This window comes from Triplophysa rosa, linkage group LG1, assembly GCF_024868665.1.
Source record: "Triplophysa rosa linkage group LG1, Trosa_1v2, whole genome shotgun sequence".
Lineage (NCBI taxonomy): Eukaryota > Metazoa > Chordata > Actinopteri > Cypriniformes > Nemacheilidae > Triplophysa > Triplophysa rosa.
The window spans coordinates 15,749,480-15,772,493 of record NC_079890.1 but is presented as its reverse complement, the minus strand read 5'-3'; the positions used below and the strand labels follow the sequence as shown (position 1 = coordinate 15,772,493).

General features: G+C 39.4%; 1 protein-coding gene across 7 annotated transcripts in view; it reads right to left on the bottom strand.

The window, feature by feature from the left end:
* ccdc102a (coiled-coil domain containing 102A) overlaps positions 1-23,014 on the bottom strand; it is an 89,261-nt gene that overhangs the window by 7,688 nt on the left and 58,559 nt on the right. For all 7 annotated transcript variants that reach the window (XM_057343840.1, XM_057343831.1, XM_057343849.1 and 4 more), the window contains 4 exons: positions 21,516-21,632; positions 20,382-20,591; positions 2,587-2,757; positions 2,385-2,488 (listed from right to left, as the gene is read on the bottom strand). In XM_057343840.1, coding sequence (XP_057199823.1) covers positions 2,385-2,488; positions 2,587-2,757; positions 20,382-20,591; positions 21,516-21,632 — 602 coding nt within the window. The remainder of the gene's footprint in view (positions 1-2,384; positions 2,489-2,586; positions 2,758-20,381; positions 20,592-21,515; positions 21,633-23,014) is intronic.

Sequence of the window (23,014 nt, the reverse complement as noted above, 5' to 3'; positions counted from 1 at the left end):
CCTGAGCAGAGATGCCTTCTCGTGCTGTGAGACTAACAGACAGACATAGCCGCTGTGAGCACCCTCAGCCAACCTCAATCACAGGATCTGAGCCTCTTCTTTTCTATTCTGTGCAGTCACTGTAGATGCTGTTTATGGTATTTTTGCTGGGTGGAAACATATCCAGCTGGGACGAGACGCTACTCTGATCTCTGGCATCGGACGCAGGTTGAAATGTAAGGGTGCACTGTGACAGAAATAATACCTGTTGTCAGTTACAGTAGGCGTCTCACACATCCTTTGCATTTACCATTGTTTGGACAAACAGATAAGTGCGCCCACAGTGAAAAAACCTATCGGTGATTGGACAGAAAGAGCAATGTTTAATAGCTCCACAGAGAAACTGGGAAAGACAAAGCTATGTTAAAATGACCCACTTCATCTTTAAAACCTATTAAGGCGATGAATTAAGTACCATCAGTTCTTTAATACTATCATTTCCAGTCTTCTCTAGTCACCTTGACAACCAAATCAGCCTCTGGTAAACCATCCTCTGTCTCCATGACAACTTGGACAAGCACTCATCTCCATCTGTTGCCCTTTCCACCCATGGCACGCTCCTCCCCTCCTCTATTGCTGCGATAACGCTGAACTTTGACCCACCACTCAGATGGGCGGTCTGATTGTACCTTCATCCTTTATTCATCTCGGTCTCTTTCATGTTGATGTATGGCTCTGGCTGACAACATGGCTACCGACCTTTTCTCAAAATGGAGTGCAGATTGCTTAAAAAGTGTAAGCAAAGAGTACATGAGCAGAATTAATAGTGGTCAATGGGTTAGGCCAGTGAACAAACCCCTAAATCTACAGTAAATACTTAACATATAACTTATTCCACACTGTTTGTGCTGCAGGCATGAATCAGAACCAACTTAAGCTGCTTGTTGTGGAAAGATGTGCTATTACTAGGCAACTGAGCTTTAGGGGTCATATCTAGTGACCAGGATATCATAAAGACTTGGGGGCACGCTCTTTTGACATGGACCAGTAAAGAACGATTTAGCAACCATCTAAAACATCCTAGCAACAGCAAAGCATTCACACAGATTGTGTTTTTCCATTCCACTGCACTACTTTTCCATTGTTTTTTCTATGCAAACAAGTGCAAAACAGTGTTTGACCACTGGGCGTCATGACACATGTTCCACATGTTCCTCTATTACGGAGATACAGCAAACTTTAGCCAGTCAGATAATAGCAATGTTTTCAGTGCATCCGGTTTTCAGCAGAAGTATGGTTTTGTGTAAAACATTAGAAGATTAGCAGAAAGGGGATTCATTAAATGATACGCTATTTTTCATAAAAGCTGTTTATTCAGCGCAGTGAAGCTTCTCACGGACATCCATTCAAAAAAAGAATGGCTTCTGGTTCTCTTTTCTGCATTGCGCTTTTTTAGCCATAATTTCAGACCCGGCTTTTACGGGTTTGCTGTGTCTGTAAAATAATTTAAACTGCTACACACATCGATGCCTGTTCTAGAAAAGTGGACCAATCAGAAGACCCCAAAGGCAGGGCAAAGCGTTGCACCTTTTGTGTTACAGTAGCAAGCTGGCATGGCAATTCTTGACATTTCAATATTGCATCACGTCTCAAAAACATGTTTCGAAGTACGGACTTCACTCTGTGTCTCATGCTTCAGATGCAAAAACATATTCTGTGTGAACGGCCCTTCAAAACATAACTCCGCATTTCATAGCAACGCCTGAGCTTTTGTACAAGCAATCTTCTTCATACATTTTAACATACTAGTTTGAATTACAAACAATCATCTGATATTTTTTAATCTGGACTGAATCCAACTCCATCAAATCCAATTTATCCTGGGGAACAAAATCAGTAAAACTGCAAGCTGTAGATCAATGACTCATGATTTTATGACCACCTCATAACTGAATCATATGTAACCACACAGGTGTGAAGTGGAGGAACTTTACAGTGCGAATGTCCTTAATCATTACAAGCTTTCCATCAAAGTCTCCATAAGCACCAGCATACCGACACGCCTGTCACTGTTCTCTCCAGCTGCGGGGGGCCTGAGCCCACAACACTGCTTCAAGTCTCCCTGTTACTACGGTAACCCGCAGCCTGGCAGCTCAGGATTGGCTACGGGTAGGTGCGAGCTTGAATGCAAGTAGAATAATGAGAGAGACATTGAAAGGGAGAAGAAGCCGGGTGAATCGTTGACAGTTTACACTATAAATCTTATTCATGATGTTGTGTAACAGGGAAGCTTATCCAGAATACATTACTGATCAAAAGAGTGGCGAATTTAACATATTACTCAAACAAAATGCACTGTTTACCTAGTTCAGGAGACTGGTAAATGCACATCTTTTTTCGCTTACCTGGATTGTAGGTGCTCCAGCTGAACTTGAAGGTTCTCTGATTGTTCAACCTGCTCATCCAGGGATCTCTGTAGCTTTCTGGTTTGGTTATGAGCTTCATCCAACTGAAATGTATAGACATAATATCAGATTAAAATAAAAGATAAACCCACAAAACATACTGTATCTCAAGCGATATTGTGCATAAGTTCAATTGTCTCACCTCATCTTCAGCCTGACCCAGCTCTTTCTTCAGTTCCTCCACCCTCAGTCTGAGCTTCTTAACTTCCGCTTCATGCTGCTCCACACGCCGGTTTGCATGCGCCAGCTCGGCCGTCTTATCCTGGTACTGTTTCTTAACCTTGGAGTGGACGTGTCGCAAATCTGCCAGTTCCTGTAAGACAGCAGGTGTATTGACATTGAGGTTCAGAGACTGCTGAGAATTTGCAGAGACATGATCCAATCACCAACCTACATGCAGTACCACTACAAATGTCATTTCAGTCTCACTGACACAAAAAGGCTGTTCATGTTATGAAGTGCTACAATTCTAAGCTCATCGTGTATTGGATCCATTCAAGGTAAAGACTTTCCAATCTTATATTAGATTATATAGAAGATTCAAGCACATGTCATCTTAAGGCTAAAATACACTACAAGACTTTTGCTCAGATTTTGCCCAGATTTTCAGTCTGGACTTGTTGCAGAAAGTCTGTGCCAGTCTGCAGATTTGATCAGTTAGTGTGTTTCTATCTGAAACTTTCAAAAAGTCTGCAAGTGTATGATGTCTAGTTTAAAAAAAATCTGTTCAGATTTTAAAAGTAGTGTATTCCAGCCATTAGAAATAATTAAAAAACTGAGTAGCTTTGCAGACATTAATACAATAGGACACTGTGATTCATTTCTTACCACTACACATCACAGACCGCCATCAAACGAAACATGACAACTAACAAGCAACAAAAAGCATTATGTTTGCCAAATAAATTTTAATTAATAGTGTTTATTAGTGCTCTGCTGTATTATTATTCTTCCGCTGCCATGGGAGTAGTAGGGAGGAGCAGTAAACACAACAATAAAATAAAAGGTCTGGTATATTAATTGCAATGTTTGTATGGTAAAAGACTGGCACACCATGGCTCAGGTGGTCAGACCTCAGACATTGGTCTATTGTAACTTTACCACCTCACTATTTTGCCCCTTTTGGGGGATCAATTAGATCGCTGGAAATAAAACACCAAAACAACATACCACTAAACCCCCCAGGAGCTGTTCCCAGATCAGAATGCGGAAACAAGCTAACAATGACATTTCAGTTGAAACCAGAATATGGATTTTCTACCTTGTTGATTAAGACAGAAACAAACACTCTCTTTACATTTCAACACTAATAGCTTACAATGCAGTATTTAGCCGTTCAGTTTAATATTGTGTAAATACAGGAGCATGTATGGAATAAATAGAACATCAACACGTATGTCACATTTACGTCCGTTTCCCTATTTAGTTTTCTCCGGTTTTGCCATTGGACTTAATTTTGCCACGATCCCTTACCTGTACCTCGTTTGTTTTAACTCGCACCTGTTAGTTGTTATCGTCATCACTATCATCCACTATTTAGCCACTGCCATTTCCATTTGTTCTTTGTCTTGTCTACTGTGTGGTAAATGCCTTCTTGGGGTTCTGTTTATTTGTATCGAGTGCTTTCATTAAATATAATCTCACTGTGGATTACCTTCGTCTACCGAAACCGTAACAACGTATCACTGCTTTATAAATAAAAAAGTGTGGCTTTTTCAGGCATGTGTAAGTGTAAGTTGCAAAGTGTCATAAAGAGTATGTATTTACCTATTTATTTTCATAATATATAAACTTTATATATTCAAATGTATAATATATTTACATGATACTTATAGCCTATAACTTGGAGGTAAACATTAGTTGTGTTAAGTGTTTTTTTTTTCTATAGTGCTTGCATAAAAACAATTCAAACAAATCCCAATAGGGTTACGGTTAAAACACACAAGCAAAAAGACTGGATTTATAAATTATTTGTATTTATTTACTGTACATCAATCACAATAGTTATTATTGAGTTTGTGAACAGGCTATAATTTGGACATGGTGAAGCAGGTCTTATTCAAAAATCACTATAATGTACCTTAAGTTAAATTTAATATCAGTCCAATTAAAACATATCTGATGGGGAGACAGTGGCGTCAGTTCCCCTAAAGCCAAGGTATGGCAGACTCTTGTCAGGTCATCCAATCTTACTACTGTACCTCGACATGATGGTCTCACATATTTATTCATTCCTGACCTGATCATACATGCTACTACTGCAGCAGCCATCCTTACATATCATAAAGCACAACATGCTTTAAATAATCTATTGATGAAAACGTCATATAGTTTAAAAACAAATGGAAGCAGATCTGATATGTGATGTGAACATTTAGAAGACCGAGTTCGGCGGATTCGAACTTGCTTCGCAGCAGAGTCAAAACTATTTGTCACGAGTCTTTCGCACTACACCACTGAAGCTGCAGATAAAGCGGCGCTGTTTTTACACTCTTTTCTGGGGGATGAGCCACCTACATTTTGCGCGCTTCCGACGCCCATGTTCCTGCAATAAATACTGCAGTAAAATATTACTTTGAATTGACCTGACCAGACAGCCAAGGTATGGCAGCCGCTAGCCCCTGCCATACCCAAATGCCCTGTGGGGAGAAGTCACCCAGTATGATCTACATATAGTACAGTGTTTTGACCTTATTATTAGGGATGTAACGATTCACCGTGAGCCGGTTGAAAATCGATTATAATGTGTGACGATTCAAATCGGTTGAAGTGTGAACTGAATCGCAACACATTTTTTGAACAGCAGGGGCCGCCATGTTCACTGCAAACCTAAACGTGGACATGCTGATATTTCTTAAATGCAAAAAAAAGCACAGACAGTATTAGTTTGTTTATATTAAAGAGACTTTTTCTATTATTAATTTGTTTTAAAATTGCAGTTTAGTTTTGTTATTTGAAATAAAAAAATTCTTATACAAAGAAACATGAAGCATTTAAGAAATAATGCAAGGGAAGTTGTTCATTTCTAATTTGTTTCAACTCATTTTGTAAAAATAAATCGCGAGTAAATCGTAAATAAATCGCATCGTGAGATCAGAATCGTGAATCGCATCGCATCGCGAGTTGAGTGAATCGCTACACATCCCTACTTATTATGTTTCAGTACACACACAAAGCTCATATTAACCCCTTCGTGGTCTTAACAGTGAAGAACAAAAAGAGTGCGAGTCTGGGGAGATCCAGGGGGATGGAGACCAATGGAAGTACCAGAATCCATTAATAATTTAAGAGGATAATCAAGTAGCTAGACAAATCTCATTCATAATGTACCTCCCCCATCACAAGAGCAGTCGAACCATCTGATTGTTTTAGAGTGGGAGCGTGTGTGCACATATGGAAACATGTACTGTATGTTCAACATGACTACCTCTGTATTTCTTTTTCATGTAAAAAATGGCATGAAAGATCTGATCTCAAAGTGTAAAACTGTGGAAACAGTGGATCAGTGAGATGTGTCTGGTCCAGTGTTGGGTAAGTTACTCTGAAAAAGTAATTAATTACTAGTTACTATTTACGTATTCAATAGTAGATAACTGTACAAATTACTCTCTCCAAACAGTATTTAATTACTTATTACTAATTTCGTTCTATATCCTACATCCACCTTGAACCTTGATTAGAACTGATTCAAGGATAGATATGAAACGGCTAATTTACTTCATTCAAATAAATAATAAATAACTACATCAATTATTCTTATTAACTGACCAAAGTATTGCAAATTTAGGAAGGATACATTAAAGCATACATTTTAAAGTTAGACTAATAATTTTGATGTCATTTATAGTAATCCCTTACTTTTTCAAGGGGAAAGTAATTAAATTACAGTAACTAATTACTTGGTAACTAGTTACACCCAACACTGGTCTGCTCAAATTCTATGTATTCCTGTGCAAATTCATTCTTTATTTGAAGGTGACACAAATTAGGAAAATGCAAACAGGTTAGATGACAACATGATTTCAACACATAAACCAATCTACAGTTAAAAAGCTGATTCTGCTGACCAGAATTTGTTTTGTGCTAAGAATCAAAACTAAAATCAATTTCCCTATATACAGTAGTACATTGTGTTGTTAATTTTTCAAATCAGTGAGCTTATGAAATTAATGATGATATGCATTTAATATTGTTTGATTTTAGAATAATTTAGCTAAATTTGGTACAGTGTTACAGTAGATCACCACTTGATGTCCAATGGAAAATCTGTGTCCTGAAGCAAAACTAGTTGAAAACCACAGCTTTAAAAAGTAAAAGACCAACATAAGGGACTCTAACACAGAACACACATGTCGCGCACACGCATTTATACTCTAAGCCACCTGGCAGAATGAGCTTCCCATGCTGCTGTGCTGTGTATTGATTTCTGGGTCACTGAAAAGGAGGACAAGATCTACTTGTGTTTTTACTGAGAGCCGTAGCATAGTTAACCCCAGAGCAAATCACACGGCTTTGTATATGGAGCACATTCTTCTATACAATCTGCCAAGTGCTGTGTATGCACAGGTCTGTGTGTGTGGATGTGGGGGTAATGAAAAGTGATGAAAAGGTTTTGCTGAATCAGATTTATTACTGTTAAAGTGGTTATATTATGTTAAATCCCATTTCCTTTGAAATGAGTTCACTGTACTAAGTAAACATACAGTAAGATTCAGAGGGATTCAGAACAACCATCCCAGACCAGAAACATCATGTTGAATCCAAAAAACTCAAAATCCTTTTTTATGCCAATAACCTAAATATCCAAACAATGCATTTATTTAGTAGTAGTATGATGCCTAGTGTTACAATAAGGACATAAAAGTTTGCAATCAGGACATAAACATTTGCAAGGCATTGTCCTGAACAGTCAGAGAGTCACATGCAGCTCGGAAAAACGTTAGAAATATGCCGCTGATTATGTGAGTCAGACCTTTACGGTTTGTGCATGGATTGTTTAGTTAAGCTGTCACAATGTATTACAGGCTTGCGAAGCGGCTGTTATTGAAGGAAGGGGCAGCGCAAACTATATTTTGCCTGAAAGCAAACCGGCAACCTCTGAGTAAGCACTGTTACTTTACAGTAAGCTCATGTCATTGGTGAAGAAGTACAGGAGGCAAAGCAGCAAAGAATGAGCTTTGTTGTTACAAGCGCAAAAGAGAGAGTGAAAATAGTCATAAGAACGGACGTATGAAAGTCAACTATTTCTTCGAAATCAAACCGCTGTGTTTTTAAGATCATGTAAGCAGACGGGGACATGTTAAGAAACAGAAATGCTTAAAGTCACCATGAAATCAAACAGGAAAATTCTACGTGTTTTACACAGCGTTGCAGAGTGATTATTATAAATAATTTATATTCATTTGCACTTGTAATCTTTAATCAAAAACGTTACGCTCCTCTCCCCCTCTCAACAACAACTCTTCACCACATGACATCAGCAACAAAAAAGAGGGAGGACTATACTGACTGTCCAATGGCCAGGCATTTTTTAGCCTTTGCGTCCAACCTAAAACAAACCAATCAAAAAGGAAAGGGCAAAATAAAGCCCCGCCCTACATTTTATCTAATTTCAGAAGCCGTTTCGCTCGGATGTACGTCACAATATGGAAAAGAAGTCAATCCCAACTTCCGTTTCATGGTGACTTTAAAGTGATAGTTCACCCAAAAATGAGAATTCTGTCAGAATTTACTCACACTCTTTTAAGCCAAGAGATGGCAAAATTACAAATGATGTCACATCAAAAAAAGGGGAGCCTGTGATTTAACGGCCTTCTCCACTTAAAGGTTTAATTTTTCATCTGGGGTAATTTGGGCCTAGCCATCTCTGCTGAGTGTTTTGATAGTGAAAGAGAGGATCTGAGTGGAAGAGGGCTGGATGAATAAAACATGCCACAGCTTGATGAATGATCCATGATGATAGAGAAATCTACAGTAGCAAAAGAAATGGAAGGTGAGAAATGGAAACTTGGGAAAGACACCTGGTCTCAAACACACACACAGATACAAACATACCGATTCAAACACACAGTTTTCAGTGATACATGAAGGTTGAAAATACAAAATAACCCCAAATAATACATAAACAAATGTAATCAGATACATACATCCACACAGTGAGACAGTGAATAAAGATGAGTGGAAGCAGGGTGAGGCTGTACAGCCGCATGGGGGAAGGCTGTTAAATGTTTCCCCCTCACTGGTTTTCAGATTCTGAAATCTGCTTAAACATCTGGCCCACCGCGCTCAGAAGACGCACCTCGCAACGCTAGACACAATCACCTCTCTCTGTCTCTCACTGAAAGATCAGAAACATTAAACACATCTATTTTCTTTTCATGCAGCAGAGATGAAGGCAGCTATAGTACAAGTTCAGTGGGTGCTGCATATGAACAAACAACTGAGCTGTGTTTGTACAAAACAATATTTAAAAACCTGCATGCATATACATGTATAAATATTACACAAACATATAAAGCATATGTACAACATACTGTACATTATATATACACATTTCATCTTTGCAGCTTTTTACTTTTACAATATCCAACGGTTACTACTAACCCAGGCTTTCTCATGCAGCCACATATGAAAAATGTAAGCTCTGTGTGGTGTTATAAGCTGAATGTTGGTGTACATACTGTGTCTATTCACATAAAACCTTAAACCCACATATCGTAGCAAAGTTATGCAGAAAAACTGCAGGTCCAAAAATGATAAACGGAGTATTATCTGATAAGTTACAGAGGTCACCTGTTGCCATGGCATCCTCGCGCTGAACACTTAACCTCAACTTGCTCCATGGGGACTATTTCTAAAAAATAAAAAGATTAGCTTGCTATCCTCAGGAGAGGCATACCATCTTTTAACATGTTTATGTAAGTTCAAGTGCAGCTGAAATTCAACCCAACCCCTGACCCTGCCCTTTCTCATTTTATTACAGCTAAGGGTCAGATAACGTCCATTACACATAGTCCTCAAATCTGATTGGACAAGAGGCGTTCAAAGGGCACGAAAAGCACTGGAATGTTTTACAGTTTTCTCCATTCACATACTTTCTATTGTCCAGAACTGAGGTATAAAAGCAATATTACCCTCACAATCACGCTGTGATTGGCTGTGATCCTATACATCCATAAAAGCATGACCGCGAGTGCGATATGACTTTAATAAAACAGCTAAAAGAGAGCCGTCTGAGGCTTCAGTCGATGTAGGAGCTGTCGGGGCCATAATGGCCTTCCTACTACTATTCTTCTTGTCACACTGAGAGGATGATTCACTCACTCCAGCCTCATAGTGAGCAGAAACCAGGAGCGACTTCTATGATAAAACACCGTCTGGGATTCTTAGAGGGTCTGACCTAAGAACAGGGAAAAGCACTGGTCAGGCAAATGGATGTATCATCTACAGAATTTGCAGGGCATGAATGAATGGTGCTTTGCGAGCGGTCTACACAGCCTGAATGTAAATGGTTCACATTAAAGAGTCTATAGGCAGATGGTGGATTAAACATACATCCTCACAGGCAGGATCTAAAATAAACACTTGCTGAGTGCCAAATGAGAGTAAAAACCCACTTTGGCAAGGTGTGTGGCAGTTGGCTGGTAACTTTGTTAGAAACTGCAAAATAACACATTTATAAGTGGCATGAGAGATCAGATGAAAGACGCACAAGCTATCTACTAAAGTGAAACGCTGAAATAGCGACAGGCTCGTCTCGAGCGCTGCGAGTGACGCGAAGACCTGCACTGTTTGCCAAATTAGCTTGTTGCCACAAATACAGAAATATGCACACAGTGCAACTACACATTCATGCCAATAAAGCTTGTCTGAATTACAGCAAAAAGAACCATTGTTATAGGGAATAGAATAATAAACTTGACATTTTACCACTTATTAGTATTACAAAACTACGAGACAAGTGTAACTATTGAATTTGGGATGTTATTATGCCACAAATAGGTTAATTGAAATTTCACAAGAAACCCTGACCTCAGCTGACCTCGTGCTGAGAGCCGTGCTGGTCCTCTGTAATTGCAGGGTTCGGTACGCTGGTGTAGGGATTCTAGCGGCAGTAAATTACAGTACGCAAGAAACGCTTCCTTCTGCCTGCACCCCACCCCCGAAACAACCCGTGACCTTTGACCCCAACGTCAGATTTAAACCGAGACCATTTGACCTGCTCTTCTGCCCTTCTCGCCTTCCTCGTACAATTCCGATGTTCCAATTACTTTCTTTTGCTTCCACCCTCTCTCTCTCTCTTTCTCCTGTCACCTCCGCTATTCAACCTCGCTGTCTCACCTTCATTACCACCATGCAATTTCACACTGTGGATCCATTGTCCTGTGCGATTGTATTGTCCATCCGTCCATTTCTCCCCCTTTCACAATCTCTTCATTGTAAGTGAGATGAACACTGCACTTTCTTTCAGAGCATTATCCTCACATCTTCATCCTCATCACTCTCCTCATTTTTGTTTAACCTTCACTTCACCTCCTCCACTTTTCTGTCCTATTGGTCCTGAGAGGAGTTTTTGCTGACCCAAAGCTCACTCAATAAAAAACACTGGATGCAGGCACTGGTTTCACAGCTCAGCTTTTACACACTTATATCTAAGCGTATACAGGGCAAAAGTCTAAGGCCAGTCTCTGCTTTGTTGTAAAAGCATGTTGTTTTATGAACATCTGTATTTATTTTTCAGTCTCTTTGTACAAACAGAAAATGCAGAAAATATGCACACAAAATCAGTGTTGTATTTTTATTTTTCAAGTAGATTTTTAAATATCTGTATTTTATCAGAATGGTTTTACTTTGGAAAAAAATATTTCGCTACATTATAAAGCATATATCATACTTTTTACTCCACTACATTTCATAAATAATTGTTGTTGTTTTCTTAGCTTTTAAGTAGGGGTGTAATGATACACTCAGCTCACGATTCGGTACATATCTCGATGCTGGGTTCACGATACGATACACATCTCGATATTTTGAACAAAATTAAAAATTCAAATAACATTTATTTTAAAAATATTAACAATTTCATTAACTTATTTTGTTGCACATACAGCTTAATAAAGAATTTTAACATTTTAAGGCTTAACTGAAATTAGAATTAAGATCAGTGTCAATTTTGACAGCAAATTTTGATTTAGTTTTAGTCATAGTCTTTTGACTAAAATGCAATTTAGTTTTAGTCATCCCAATTTATCATAGTTTTAGTCTATTTTTAGTCTACAAAATCTACATTATATTAGTCTACTAAAATCTATCTGGATCAACTCATTTAATCAGTGTAATTAAATGTTCCATACAAAGATTTAACTGTTCCGACATAATTTACTTTACCTTGGAATTAAATTAAACCAGGTCATTACCTTTATTTTTCAGAAAAGTTGAGTAACTACTGGATATGCATTGCTGTAACACAGAGAATATTAGACCATGAACGACATGTAGCAGTTCATTCTGTCTCATTTTGACTCAATTGACTCCTTCGTTCAGTGAAGGGCGTGTTCATTCAGTACATTCAACCAATGAAACGCTCTGACAGAGCTCACGCTCAAGTGCTATTGGCTCGTGTCTCTCTGAAGCTGCGCTGTCTTTGCTTGAGACAGTAATGAATGAGAAAAATCTTTCAAAAAGACATATTACATAAACTGTATTACATCTCTTCAATCATGCAGCTCACGTTAGCGGATAAACTAACATTGGCATTTAAAAACGTTTGTGCTGCCTTTGTAATGAGTTTCAGGGTGACTCGCCTGCAGTCACGCTTCAAGTTTGCTGTGTTTTAACGGCGATTGTGAAGGAAAATACGACGCTTTGTAAACCACTTGGAGACACAGATTGTGTCTTGTGCTTCCCCTTCTCACAGATTGTTCTCTCTCTACCGCATATGTGAGATAAGCACACGTGACGCGCTGGCGCAGAGTAGGTAGCGTCTTGACCGCTGAACGAATACAATTAAACATATCGTAAAATATCCCCATCTCGCTACGATGCGCATCGTAACATTTTTGCATCGCGAAATATAGTAATACGAAGTATCGTTACACCCTTACTTTTAATACTGAAGTACATTAAAATACAGTACTTTCTTTTACGAAGTATTTAAAAAAAATCTTGTTGTTCCTTCTCTCCCTTGCTTACTCCAGCTTTAATCCTCCTAGTAGCATGGCCTTGTAATCTAAAGGTACTGTTTAGCGTGTTGACAAAATGTTTATATGCTCTCCTACGTGTAAGTCGCTTTGTATAAAAGCGTCTGCCAAATGAATAAATGTAAATGTACTTATACTTTTAAAAATGTAAAAGTGCTAGATTTTTTAAATAAACTTACTGTATTAAAGGTATAAAACATGTAAAAAACATATTTTAGAAATGTAGTGGAGTAAACCATTTGATATGCTTTAAAATGTAGTGTAGCATTTTTTCCAAAGTAAAAACGCTCTCATAAACTATACAGATACTTGAAAATCTACTTGAGTAAAAGTAAAAATACTTAAGTACTATATATAACACTGCACAAAATAAAAAATAACAATTTAGGCAAAAGTCAGTATTTAGTGTGACCTCCCTTGGCACCAAGCAAATCTTAAACTTCTATGAGGAGATTGTCCTGAACTCATTAGATTAGAATAAGGAATGAGAAATGTTATAAGATAGAAATGCTCCATTCCATTTAGGTTTAAGAGAGCTTAAGGTACCTGCTATTGGTCAAGTGTAAGGGGGCATCACTAAATACTTGCCACTTTACTATATAGAATATTTTCTACATTTTTCCTGTTTTAAATACTGCATACAAATTTAAACAAACTGAATTTTCTAGTTGTATTTTAATAAAGAAACTGAGAAGTTACAACAGTATGCCGTTACTAACACACATGCTGAAATCTAATGGTGGCCTATGACTTCTACATAGTACTGTACTTAAAATGTTAAGTGTTAACTTAAAATGTTTAAAATGTTAAAATGCAAATAAAAGATTAAAGGATCAAATTAAGAATAAAAGATTTCCCTCAGATCTTGCTTAATTGTGTCACATCAATAAAAATATAAGGGTAAAAAACTCAGATCATTCAGTTTGTACATTCCAGGTATACGTATATCTCCTTTGTCGTATATGTCCTTTGTACCTTGGGGTTAGATAGTGGGCTATAGATCAGCATTAATGGCATGTTGTCAGCGCCGGCTAACTGGGACATTAGCTTCAGTGGCTCATAAATAAGCCATAGCGGTAGGTGCTAATGGGTTCATTTAAACTCAGTCCTGAGCTAATAGGGCTCCACAGACCGTCTTGGGATCATGAGACAGCTGAGTGATGTGCGGGGCCACTGTCAGGGTCCCAACACATGCAGCCAGCAGAGAGAAACTCAATGCACACAGCATGAGCATTAAGTGACAAAGGTTATTAATATAAACCGCCATTCACACCAGACAAGGCGCAGGGGTAGGTGAAGATTTCAATTACGCCACCTAATCTGCCCCAATGACTGCAGTTAAATGGTAAAGTGTGTCATTATTTCTGTATGTTAAAATAAGGATTAGTTTACCCCACAAAGAAATTTCTGTCATCATTTACTTTGACGTTCAAAACCGGTATGACTTTGTTTCTTCTGCAGAACACAAAAGAGGAATGAAGGCAATGAATATCCAGTCGGGCGGATTCAATACAATGGCAGTACATCATGACTCTTCATAAAGAGAACAAGAACGTCAGCAAAAAAGTGACAGTGGCTCGCCAATAATTTCCCAAGTGCTCGACTTTGTTGAAAACAATCCAATATTTAAGCAATTTAACAGTGTGTTCTGCTGAAAAATGAAATCATAGGGGTATGACACGAGGGTAAGTAAATAATAAAATTTCATTTTTTGAGTGAACGTTAATACGCAGAGACAACTATAAATTGAGCAAATTGTAGATTGACTCCACAATTCACGTTTCTAAAACTACGTGTGGGGACTTCAAAAGAATATTCTTGGCTCAACCAATAGCAAGAGTTTAGGGCGGGACTACCTGTTGGTGTGACCAATGGAAAACAGGTGGAGGGTACAGTAAGATTGTTTAAGAAACCCTTTTTTATAGAAAAATATAAAGAAATCATATTCGTAAACTCTTGTATAAAAGCAGAACAACCCTAAACAATTCAGGGAGGGAAGAGAGCTGGCAAAGAGTGACAGATTAAAAAGAGAAAGAAAATGTGTGTGTGTGCCACCTCAATCAGTAAAGGCCGACCCCTGTGAGAAAACAAACAGCGAACCCAAATGGAAAACCTCTGGAGAAGCAGCACAGAATCTGAAAGGCAAGACAATTCATTTCACACTGGCTTACTCCAGATGTAGCACTCCAGAGAAGCTCATTTAGACACGCACACTCCGATTCATACGCTGCTTGTGAAGCCAGAAAAAGGCAAAACCGAACACATGGGCTCCCACATTGGCTGTTGATACTGTTTACCGCATTTCCATCAGAATGTGGGAGCAGCCGCAGTCAGAAGCAGCAGATGAGCAGCCAATATAGCCTCATTAATCACTGGGATCGGTGGATGAACTCGGTCTCTATGCCAACAGAGCAGGAGGGATAAACACCTGTGAGGAGGGTGCAGGCAGCTGGCCAGATGTTGAAGAAGTTCGGGATGTTGAGCCGAACGTGAAGAACACATCTGTATATGACTAGGCGGGTGACAAAGAGTAGAAGAGCGCACTAGCAATCAGAAGTTTAGACTGGCCTTGCTGAATTTATGTTCCTCCTTATCTTGAAAACTGTTTGATCTAAACGTTTGTGTTAAAATGCTTGAAATTAGTTTTGCAGGCAAATATAAATTGTGCCTACGTACGAGTTTCTGAATAAAGCAAATTTTTGGGGACATCTTGGACTGAAGGGTGAAGGAAATAAGCAAACCACTTCCCAGTAGAGCCCTGCATTTCAGCCCGGGCCCGGCGGGCCCCGACTTATTTACGCCCCTCGGGCCGGGCTTCGGGCCAATTTTTACATCATAGCTCACAAGCAGGCCAGGCTTCGGGCTTGTTTTAGGCTTGTCCTCCTTTTTATATATTAGACATTCATTAATATTTCTAATATATATTAGAAATTCAGTAAATAAAGAAGCGATAAGAAGTTGATGATGGTAAATTTAAAACATCGAACGCGTTTACATATCACGCTGACACACATTACACATTCTGCTTGCGCGCAGTTGCGCCCGCGCGTTCACACAGGTTTCCCTCGTCCACTAATCACCTCACGTGCAATGGAGAACATAAAGAGAAAAATCGCAAATGGCGAACTTAAAACACAGAAAAACAAAGAGGAAAGGCAAACTTCTGGGCTGTTTTTCTACACGATGTTCTTTAAGAGATTGTTCTTGTGGCTGTACCCTCTCGTTTTCTGTTTGGGATTAGACTTTTTTCATTGGTAATTGTTGCCTAAGTGTAAGGTAAGACATGTTGTTGTTATTATTATTATTTTAAATTGTTTCGATTTTACACGTTTTCGTTTGTTTTCAGCACGTTGTTCGCCGTTGCAAGCACCTTAGTTTATAAAAAGTGCCCTTTTACTGTTGTGGTGATAATAAACGTTTAAACTAACATTGTGATATGCTTAAATAGTTGAGTTTTTTCTTTATTTCAAAAAATCTTTGGATTTTATTGCAGGCAAGCCAAGTGTTGATTTGATAGACTAAATTGATCAAACGTAGTCAACTCACCATCAGCCGCTAGCCGCTTGGTCGTCTATTTAAAAACAAAAAGTTTAATTTACCAAACAAAAAAATGCTCCAAATTTTTTTAAATAAAAAAAATAAAAAAAATATATAACTACTTTGCTATTAAAAAAACAAAACAGAACTATTTTAATGGCTGCAACAGTAGTACTGGCTGTGTAATGGGATTAAAAATAAATAAAATAGGGCTGTCATAATATCAGATTTTCACTTCATGGTTAACCAAAATAATTCATGGTAACAACACAATCGCAGTATCTGTTTAAATGTTTTTAAATAAACAATTAACGCTATCAGTCAAATTCATATTTGTGTATTTTGGTTTTCCCCTCTTTTGGCCAACAAATCACACTTAAAAATCGAGTATATCTTGGTTATCTTGGTATAAGCACTTATTGCATTATTGCAGCCTATTGACGAATCGCTTTATTGTTTCCTTATCTTCTCTGTAAGTTGCTTTGGATGAAAGCGTCTGCTAAATGCCTGAATGTAAATGAGTACAAAGATTAGACTGAGACTTTGTAAGCAGCATTGTGACTCTTAAGGAAAACTTTAAACGGATGCTGGATTATTTATATTATCACAGAGAGTTGACACGAAATCTATAATCATGGTTTTTAATATTAAGGTTATCTTCAAAAGACTGGTAAATCGTGACACCCCCACTTTAAATAAACTAAAATACAGGATAGTCTACATGCCAATCATTACATGATTAAAAACAATGTGTGTCATATCATACTTTTTATTGAAATACATAGAAATAGTAATAAAACAATGTGCTGGACTGGTGTGTCCAAAGGTTTTTGACTGGTGGTGTACGAATGATTTGTGAAGGGAGAAATTGATGATGACCGGAATAAAAGCAAGAGGAGCAAAAGCTGGAAAGATAGAAAAGTCGAGCATTAAACTGACCTTCAGATAGACAGACTAACTTTTCTTTGATCCGGGAGACTCTGACTCCAGTTCAAAGCTTGTCTGCTCTAGACTCAACAAACCCTTTAGGAATAATAAAAAAGTAGAGTCTGTTTCGCTAACGCCTCTCCATCTGGGTGAAGCCCTGCTCGCTTTTTCCGTTTGTTGGAAAATCGGTGTCATCATGTATTAGCTCCACGCAAACGCTCACTCGAACATGCTTGCTTTGAAGTCTCTGTGATCACCACACAGAAAAAAGACGGCAGAAACAACAGCAGTACATCCACCTGCAGGATTCAACTGGAACCTTTTTGATGTGTGTGTGTGTGCGTGTGTGTGTGTGTGTGTGTGTGTGTGTGTGTGCGTGTGTGCGTGTGTGTGTGTGTGCGTGCGTGTGCGTGCGTGTGTGTGTGTGATGTGCCAATCTGCAGGTGTATGTGCATCATAGTTACTGTCAGACCGAGAGCTCTGACTGAGCCTCCGCCAGCCTGATAAATCTCTTTTAAACCAACATGTAGCCGTACAGATGCACACCAAGCATTGCGTTTCAATGGGCCATGGTCCAGACCTAAAGGCAGAGGTCCAGTCACTTAATTTCCTTCCTAAAATTTTGGTGCTGACTGCTAATTAATTTTTTTCTGTACACTGTATAAAAGTACATAAAGGATAAATAATCTCTTCTAGTCTGCTGTTTTGTTCTAGTATTTGTACCAAATAAAATACATACTAAACAGTTGAAAGAGTTTACAAACATTTTTACATTTTGACAGAGATGTGTCATTCTGTAAATACAATTTTAAGCTATAAACTTCGCAATCATCATGACAATCAAACAAATGACAAGAGAAGATACATAGCAGACAAACTGAGCTAAAAACAGTTTTGCTGCAACTATAATACTTGTATAAATGAATACTGTACAAATACACACATGCTGCCTGTCAGTGTCATTATAAAGTCACATCTAGTCATGGCACACATCTTGTTTCTGATTCGAACACAAACGCAGTCAGGAAAGAATCAATCGAGGTTCAGATCTTGGCCGCGGTCTGCTAAGTGTCGACCTCTGCCTCAAAGCGCACCCCTCGAGCGCAAAGACGATAACATTGAGTGACCGAGGCTTATCCACGCCATCAAATCAATATTTCATTTCACGTCGAGATAGCAAACACCGGGAAGCCGTGCAAGACCAGGAAGTAGCCACAGAGTCCCATTCCCAATCTTCTGCACATGCTGGGTATAACAGCACAAGTGACAGTATTCATCAATCTGAAGCAGGGGGCTAAACGTAACGCTGGTGAAAGTGAGCGAGCGACTGGACCGGGATATGATTTCAGTATCAATCACACTTTGTTCTTTATGTCAGCGATGGTTGCTTGTCCTCAGTGCGCTGTGGCCTGTTTCTCCGCTCCCGTCCTCATCGATCCATTTGCTTCAACGGGTCCTGAGCAAGCTAATCAATCTCTCAGTGTTTCTCTCCCAAAACGGCAGGCCGCTGGCCACAGGACATCACTTGTGTGGAAACGTACAACAGCATGTGGACACGCACACACAGACGCAACGCTCGGATGTTGTATGTCGTGCATTTAACACTTAAGGTTATGCATGCATTTTCTGGAACAACATCTTTAATTGGTCTAATCGACATTCTAAACACACTTTATCCTCTTCTCTCTCTTCTTTTCCTCTCGATACACGTCTCAACTCTAAAACAACTCTCTCTCTCTCTGCTTATATTCATTTCTCTCCCTTAAATCTTTCCGGCTTTCAAGGGAGAGAAAAGCGAGCAGGTGAGCGAGTGATTTACAGCGCCTGTATGAGGGGAGCTTGGGATCACTTCATAAATCTCTGCCTGCGCTAATGGCCGCTCATAAGGGCTCTGGCTATAAGTGTTTGGATTTCTGGCCACGCCACTTGAATATTTCACCATCATGTAGCAAACACACACAAATACTGCACAATATCCTCAAAGCAAATCAAACCTGCCAATTACCATAAGCTACGTCAAAAAGAAATCAATAAAAAACTAAAACAATGTCGCAGTCACTGTGGACGTCTGCAGTTTCGCAGCAGTGTTGATGCAGCCCAGCTGAGGCAGCACAGGATGCAGAGCTCTCAGGTTCTGATGGATAAGGCCTCTTCGTTGCAATGACACTAACTGGATTTATTGCAGGACTGGACCAGGTACACTGCAACTAAAGATTTCAACATTCTACCTTCACACTTTATCAATCGCTCTTATATGCTGCAGGGGTTTGCAGGATGTGATGGTCCTTGGCCCCTTTTTTATGTTCAGAAATTCCCCCAACTATCACAGAATTAAGCTGTAACACTTTAGGAGCTCACATATTTTGAAGAATTTTTAACCATGCATTTCGCAGTTTAGTCATTTTTAGCAAATACATTTGCTTGAAAAGAATGTAAACAAACGGCAGACAAGCTATCAGGGGTTTGTGCTTAATTGAGCTAAGAGATTCATCTCTCTGTCCAGGTATACAAACAGCAGTGCATAATGGAAAATGTATAAAACGGTTAGTTCTGGTCCTTGATTCTGATTGGGTGGGCATGTTCTAAGCTGTAATAAAATTTCTGAAAACGTACAGCTGTCCACATTACAGAGTACCACTGCATCGCTTTGTTTCCGAAGAACTATATTGTTCGGTGCAGCAATAATGTTTTTTTTAATATCATTACATTTTATTTTGCTGCGTTTTATTTTATGAAACCTTGCCATGTATATAGAATAACCGTTTTATTAAAACAATAAGCACCATGAAGTCATTTACAGTGACTTTATAACACCGCTTCGCGTTGTGCCTAACAACACCCTCAGCTGTTATAAAATCACTTGAACCGTGAATCACAAGAACCATGGCTTCTTGCTTTATTATGCATCGCACCTCACTGTGCATGTGTCACAATGCATCTGTGGACAAATTTGGCATTGAAGTTGTTAGTGTGCATCTCAGCTCAGCTGTTACATGTACATCCCATGACTGTGCACTGCAGACACACTTTGGCATATTCACTTTGTTTTGTGGCCAACCAACATTCTTCTAGGGACGCACAGGCGTATATTGAGTTCCTCAAATCTTGTAGTTTACAATTTCCCACAAAAAAAAAGCTCTAGCCATCACTATTATAAAGCTACTTCAACTCATTCTGCATCTACAGTATTGCATGTGGATGACTAGAAATTCCTACTAGCCCTTTGCTTTGTTTGTGTGAGTTTACTGTGTGGATGCCGCGCTCCTCCGCTCACCTTGTTCCTCTCGAACAGTTCACACTGGATGGTCTTGAGGTCAGTGTCCAGGGCGCTGGCGGCCTGCCTGCGCTTGCGTGCCAGCTGCTCCTCCAGGTCTTCCATCTGGGCACGCAGCTTTTTGTTTTCCCTCTCTAGAGCCAGCTTCTCCGTCTCCAGACGCTCTCGCCGACCCCACTCGGCAGCGTTCTCCACCTGCAGACGCTCCATCTGCACACACGGACAACAAGCACACATATATACATTCAGTAAGAGATTCAGTAGACAGCGAGTTTCAGTAATGGCCTATGCCAAAAGATTTTTGGAGAAATCTTAAACCCATTTACTGTACACAAGAATGTGAATGACGCTCGCAAAATGGTTCTTGTGCATCTCATGACACGGTGAGAAAGAGAAATACAGAACGTAGACACAAAAACTGCTTATTTTCTCAAACTGATGTGTTACTACTAATACAAATACTGTATACTATAATACAAATACTATATAAAACATGGAGACGCAGAAGCTCCCTTGATGAGCCTTATGATCAGGAACAAGTGAAGGTACATTAGCACACAGGACTCTTATCAGCACAGAATGATGTTAAAACGAATGAAGGGCTCTCCATGATTTCCCAGTACTGACCTCCCGCTAAAAGCAGTTTAATGGGAAACCATCTCTTTACGATTCACCTTAAGTGCTGACTGACTTTCCTGACATATTCAAACTCTCTCCAGACCAGCTCGTCATTAATATTTCTATACTGTCATTTGACTGCTGAGAAGACCGTTGATTCCTGAGGGCGAAGACAGAGGAGGTCAGACTGAGGTTCTGGACATGAGGGGACACTGCGGCTCTGATCTGACACACAGGAGTGACTGCTCTTTTTTTAACAATCACATTAAAGGGCAAAATGTCACACGCTGGGTTCATCTCAGCACAGCCCTGCTGCATAACTGCAGCGTTCTGTCATGAGGCCAGACTGATTAACAGAGGGACACTGAGGCTGGCTCGTCTGAACACGGGATAGACAGTGGATGGATTTGCAAAAGCCCTGAGGGTGTTTAGCTTTGATGCAGATCACAGTGTATCCTGGGATGACATTGACACTGGCTGGCAGAGGATGGTCAATGCGTGTGTGTGACTTTGTACCTCTGAACGCAGCTCTGCCAGTTTCTTGTCCATACTGGTACGAGCACCCAGCTCATCCTCCAGATCTTCAGACATGCGACCCAGCTCATCCTGATGTACTTCTTTCAGCAAGTTCAGCTGTGAGAGAAGAAATACATTGTTATTTTAAAACTTATGAAAGTAAAACTTGTTGAACTGGATATCTATGAGCCTTGAGCAGGGGAACTGCTATCTATGAGCAGGGGAAATGCTAACGTTTTGGATAACTACAGTTTTGAGAAAACCTATGATCTAAAGGGAGCATATCTATGATCTTATTAGAGAATATACTGTATAGCCTATGGCCCTGTAGAAGGACATCTATGGTATTCAAATTAAATTCACAGCGTGACTAAGCTCAACTACATAATATTCTGAAGATGTCATTGGTATTCAAACAGATTTAACATCGCGATTTGAATGACTCTGGTTTCTCAAGTCTCATTTCACAGTTGATGAAACTCGGTGAAAGCCTCTGCTCATTTAATACAACTCGTGGTGATATTGGGCGCCAGTGCGGTCGAGCACATTTGCCATTAAGAGTGAAGAGCACTATGGTCATAGTCAGATCTCTCCACAGTCTCTCGCACCCGGTGCACTGTGATTCAAAGGCGGTGATTAACATTCGCTGCAGGTCGTGAGCTCACACAGCTGGGCTGAGGACAGGCAGCTCATCTATTACATTAGTGTGTGTGTGTGTGTGTGTGTGTGTGTGTGTGTGTGCGCGTGTGTGTGCGTGTGTGTGTGTGTGTGTGTGTGTGCGCGAGGCCACACACACCTTTTCCTGCTCATCATCTCATACATTGCACCCTTCTTCGCACTATCGTGTGCTTCTCTTTTAAATAACTGCGACCCATTGCCTATTCTGAATGTGTCTCCTACGGTTCTCTTCACTTATGTCTAAGGTATAGGTGTATGTTAAATTATTCCTTTATTCTGTTCATAGAAGGCTTGTTTTAAGAGTGAAAGCTTCTATGGGCCCCATCAGAGTGGCTGTCTTTCATAAAATTGTAAATAATAAAAAAAAGCTCAGCGTTTATGCTTAAAGGCAAGAAGTGTGTTGCATAGGTAACAACTGCCCCCTGGTGGTGTCTTGAGACATGCATCAGATTCACCAGCAATTTTTGTGTGTGAGACAGCCTTCTTTTTTGGACTTGAAAACCCCAAATGCAAATTAAAATTCCGGTTCTATTCTAAAGCATATTAAACATTATTCACCTAAAACTATCAACGAAACTATAGTAAAATATTGTTTTTCTGTACAACTACAATAGTACAATAACAAGAACTTTGTCTGTTAAACAAAGTTAGGGAAAGTGCTTATACACTATTTGAACCAAAAAAAATTAAGATTCTGTTATAATTTACTAACATTCTTTCTTTCTTCTGCAGAACACAAAGAAGATATTTTGAAGAATGTTGATAACTGCACCCATTTACTTCTATTGTACAGACACAAACCCAGTGAATGGGTGCCGCCG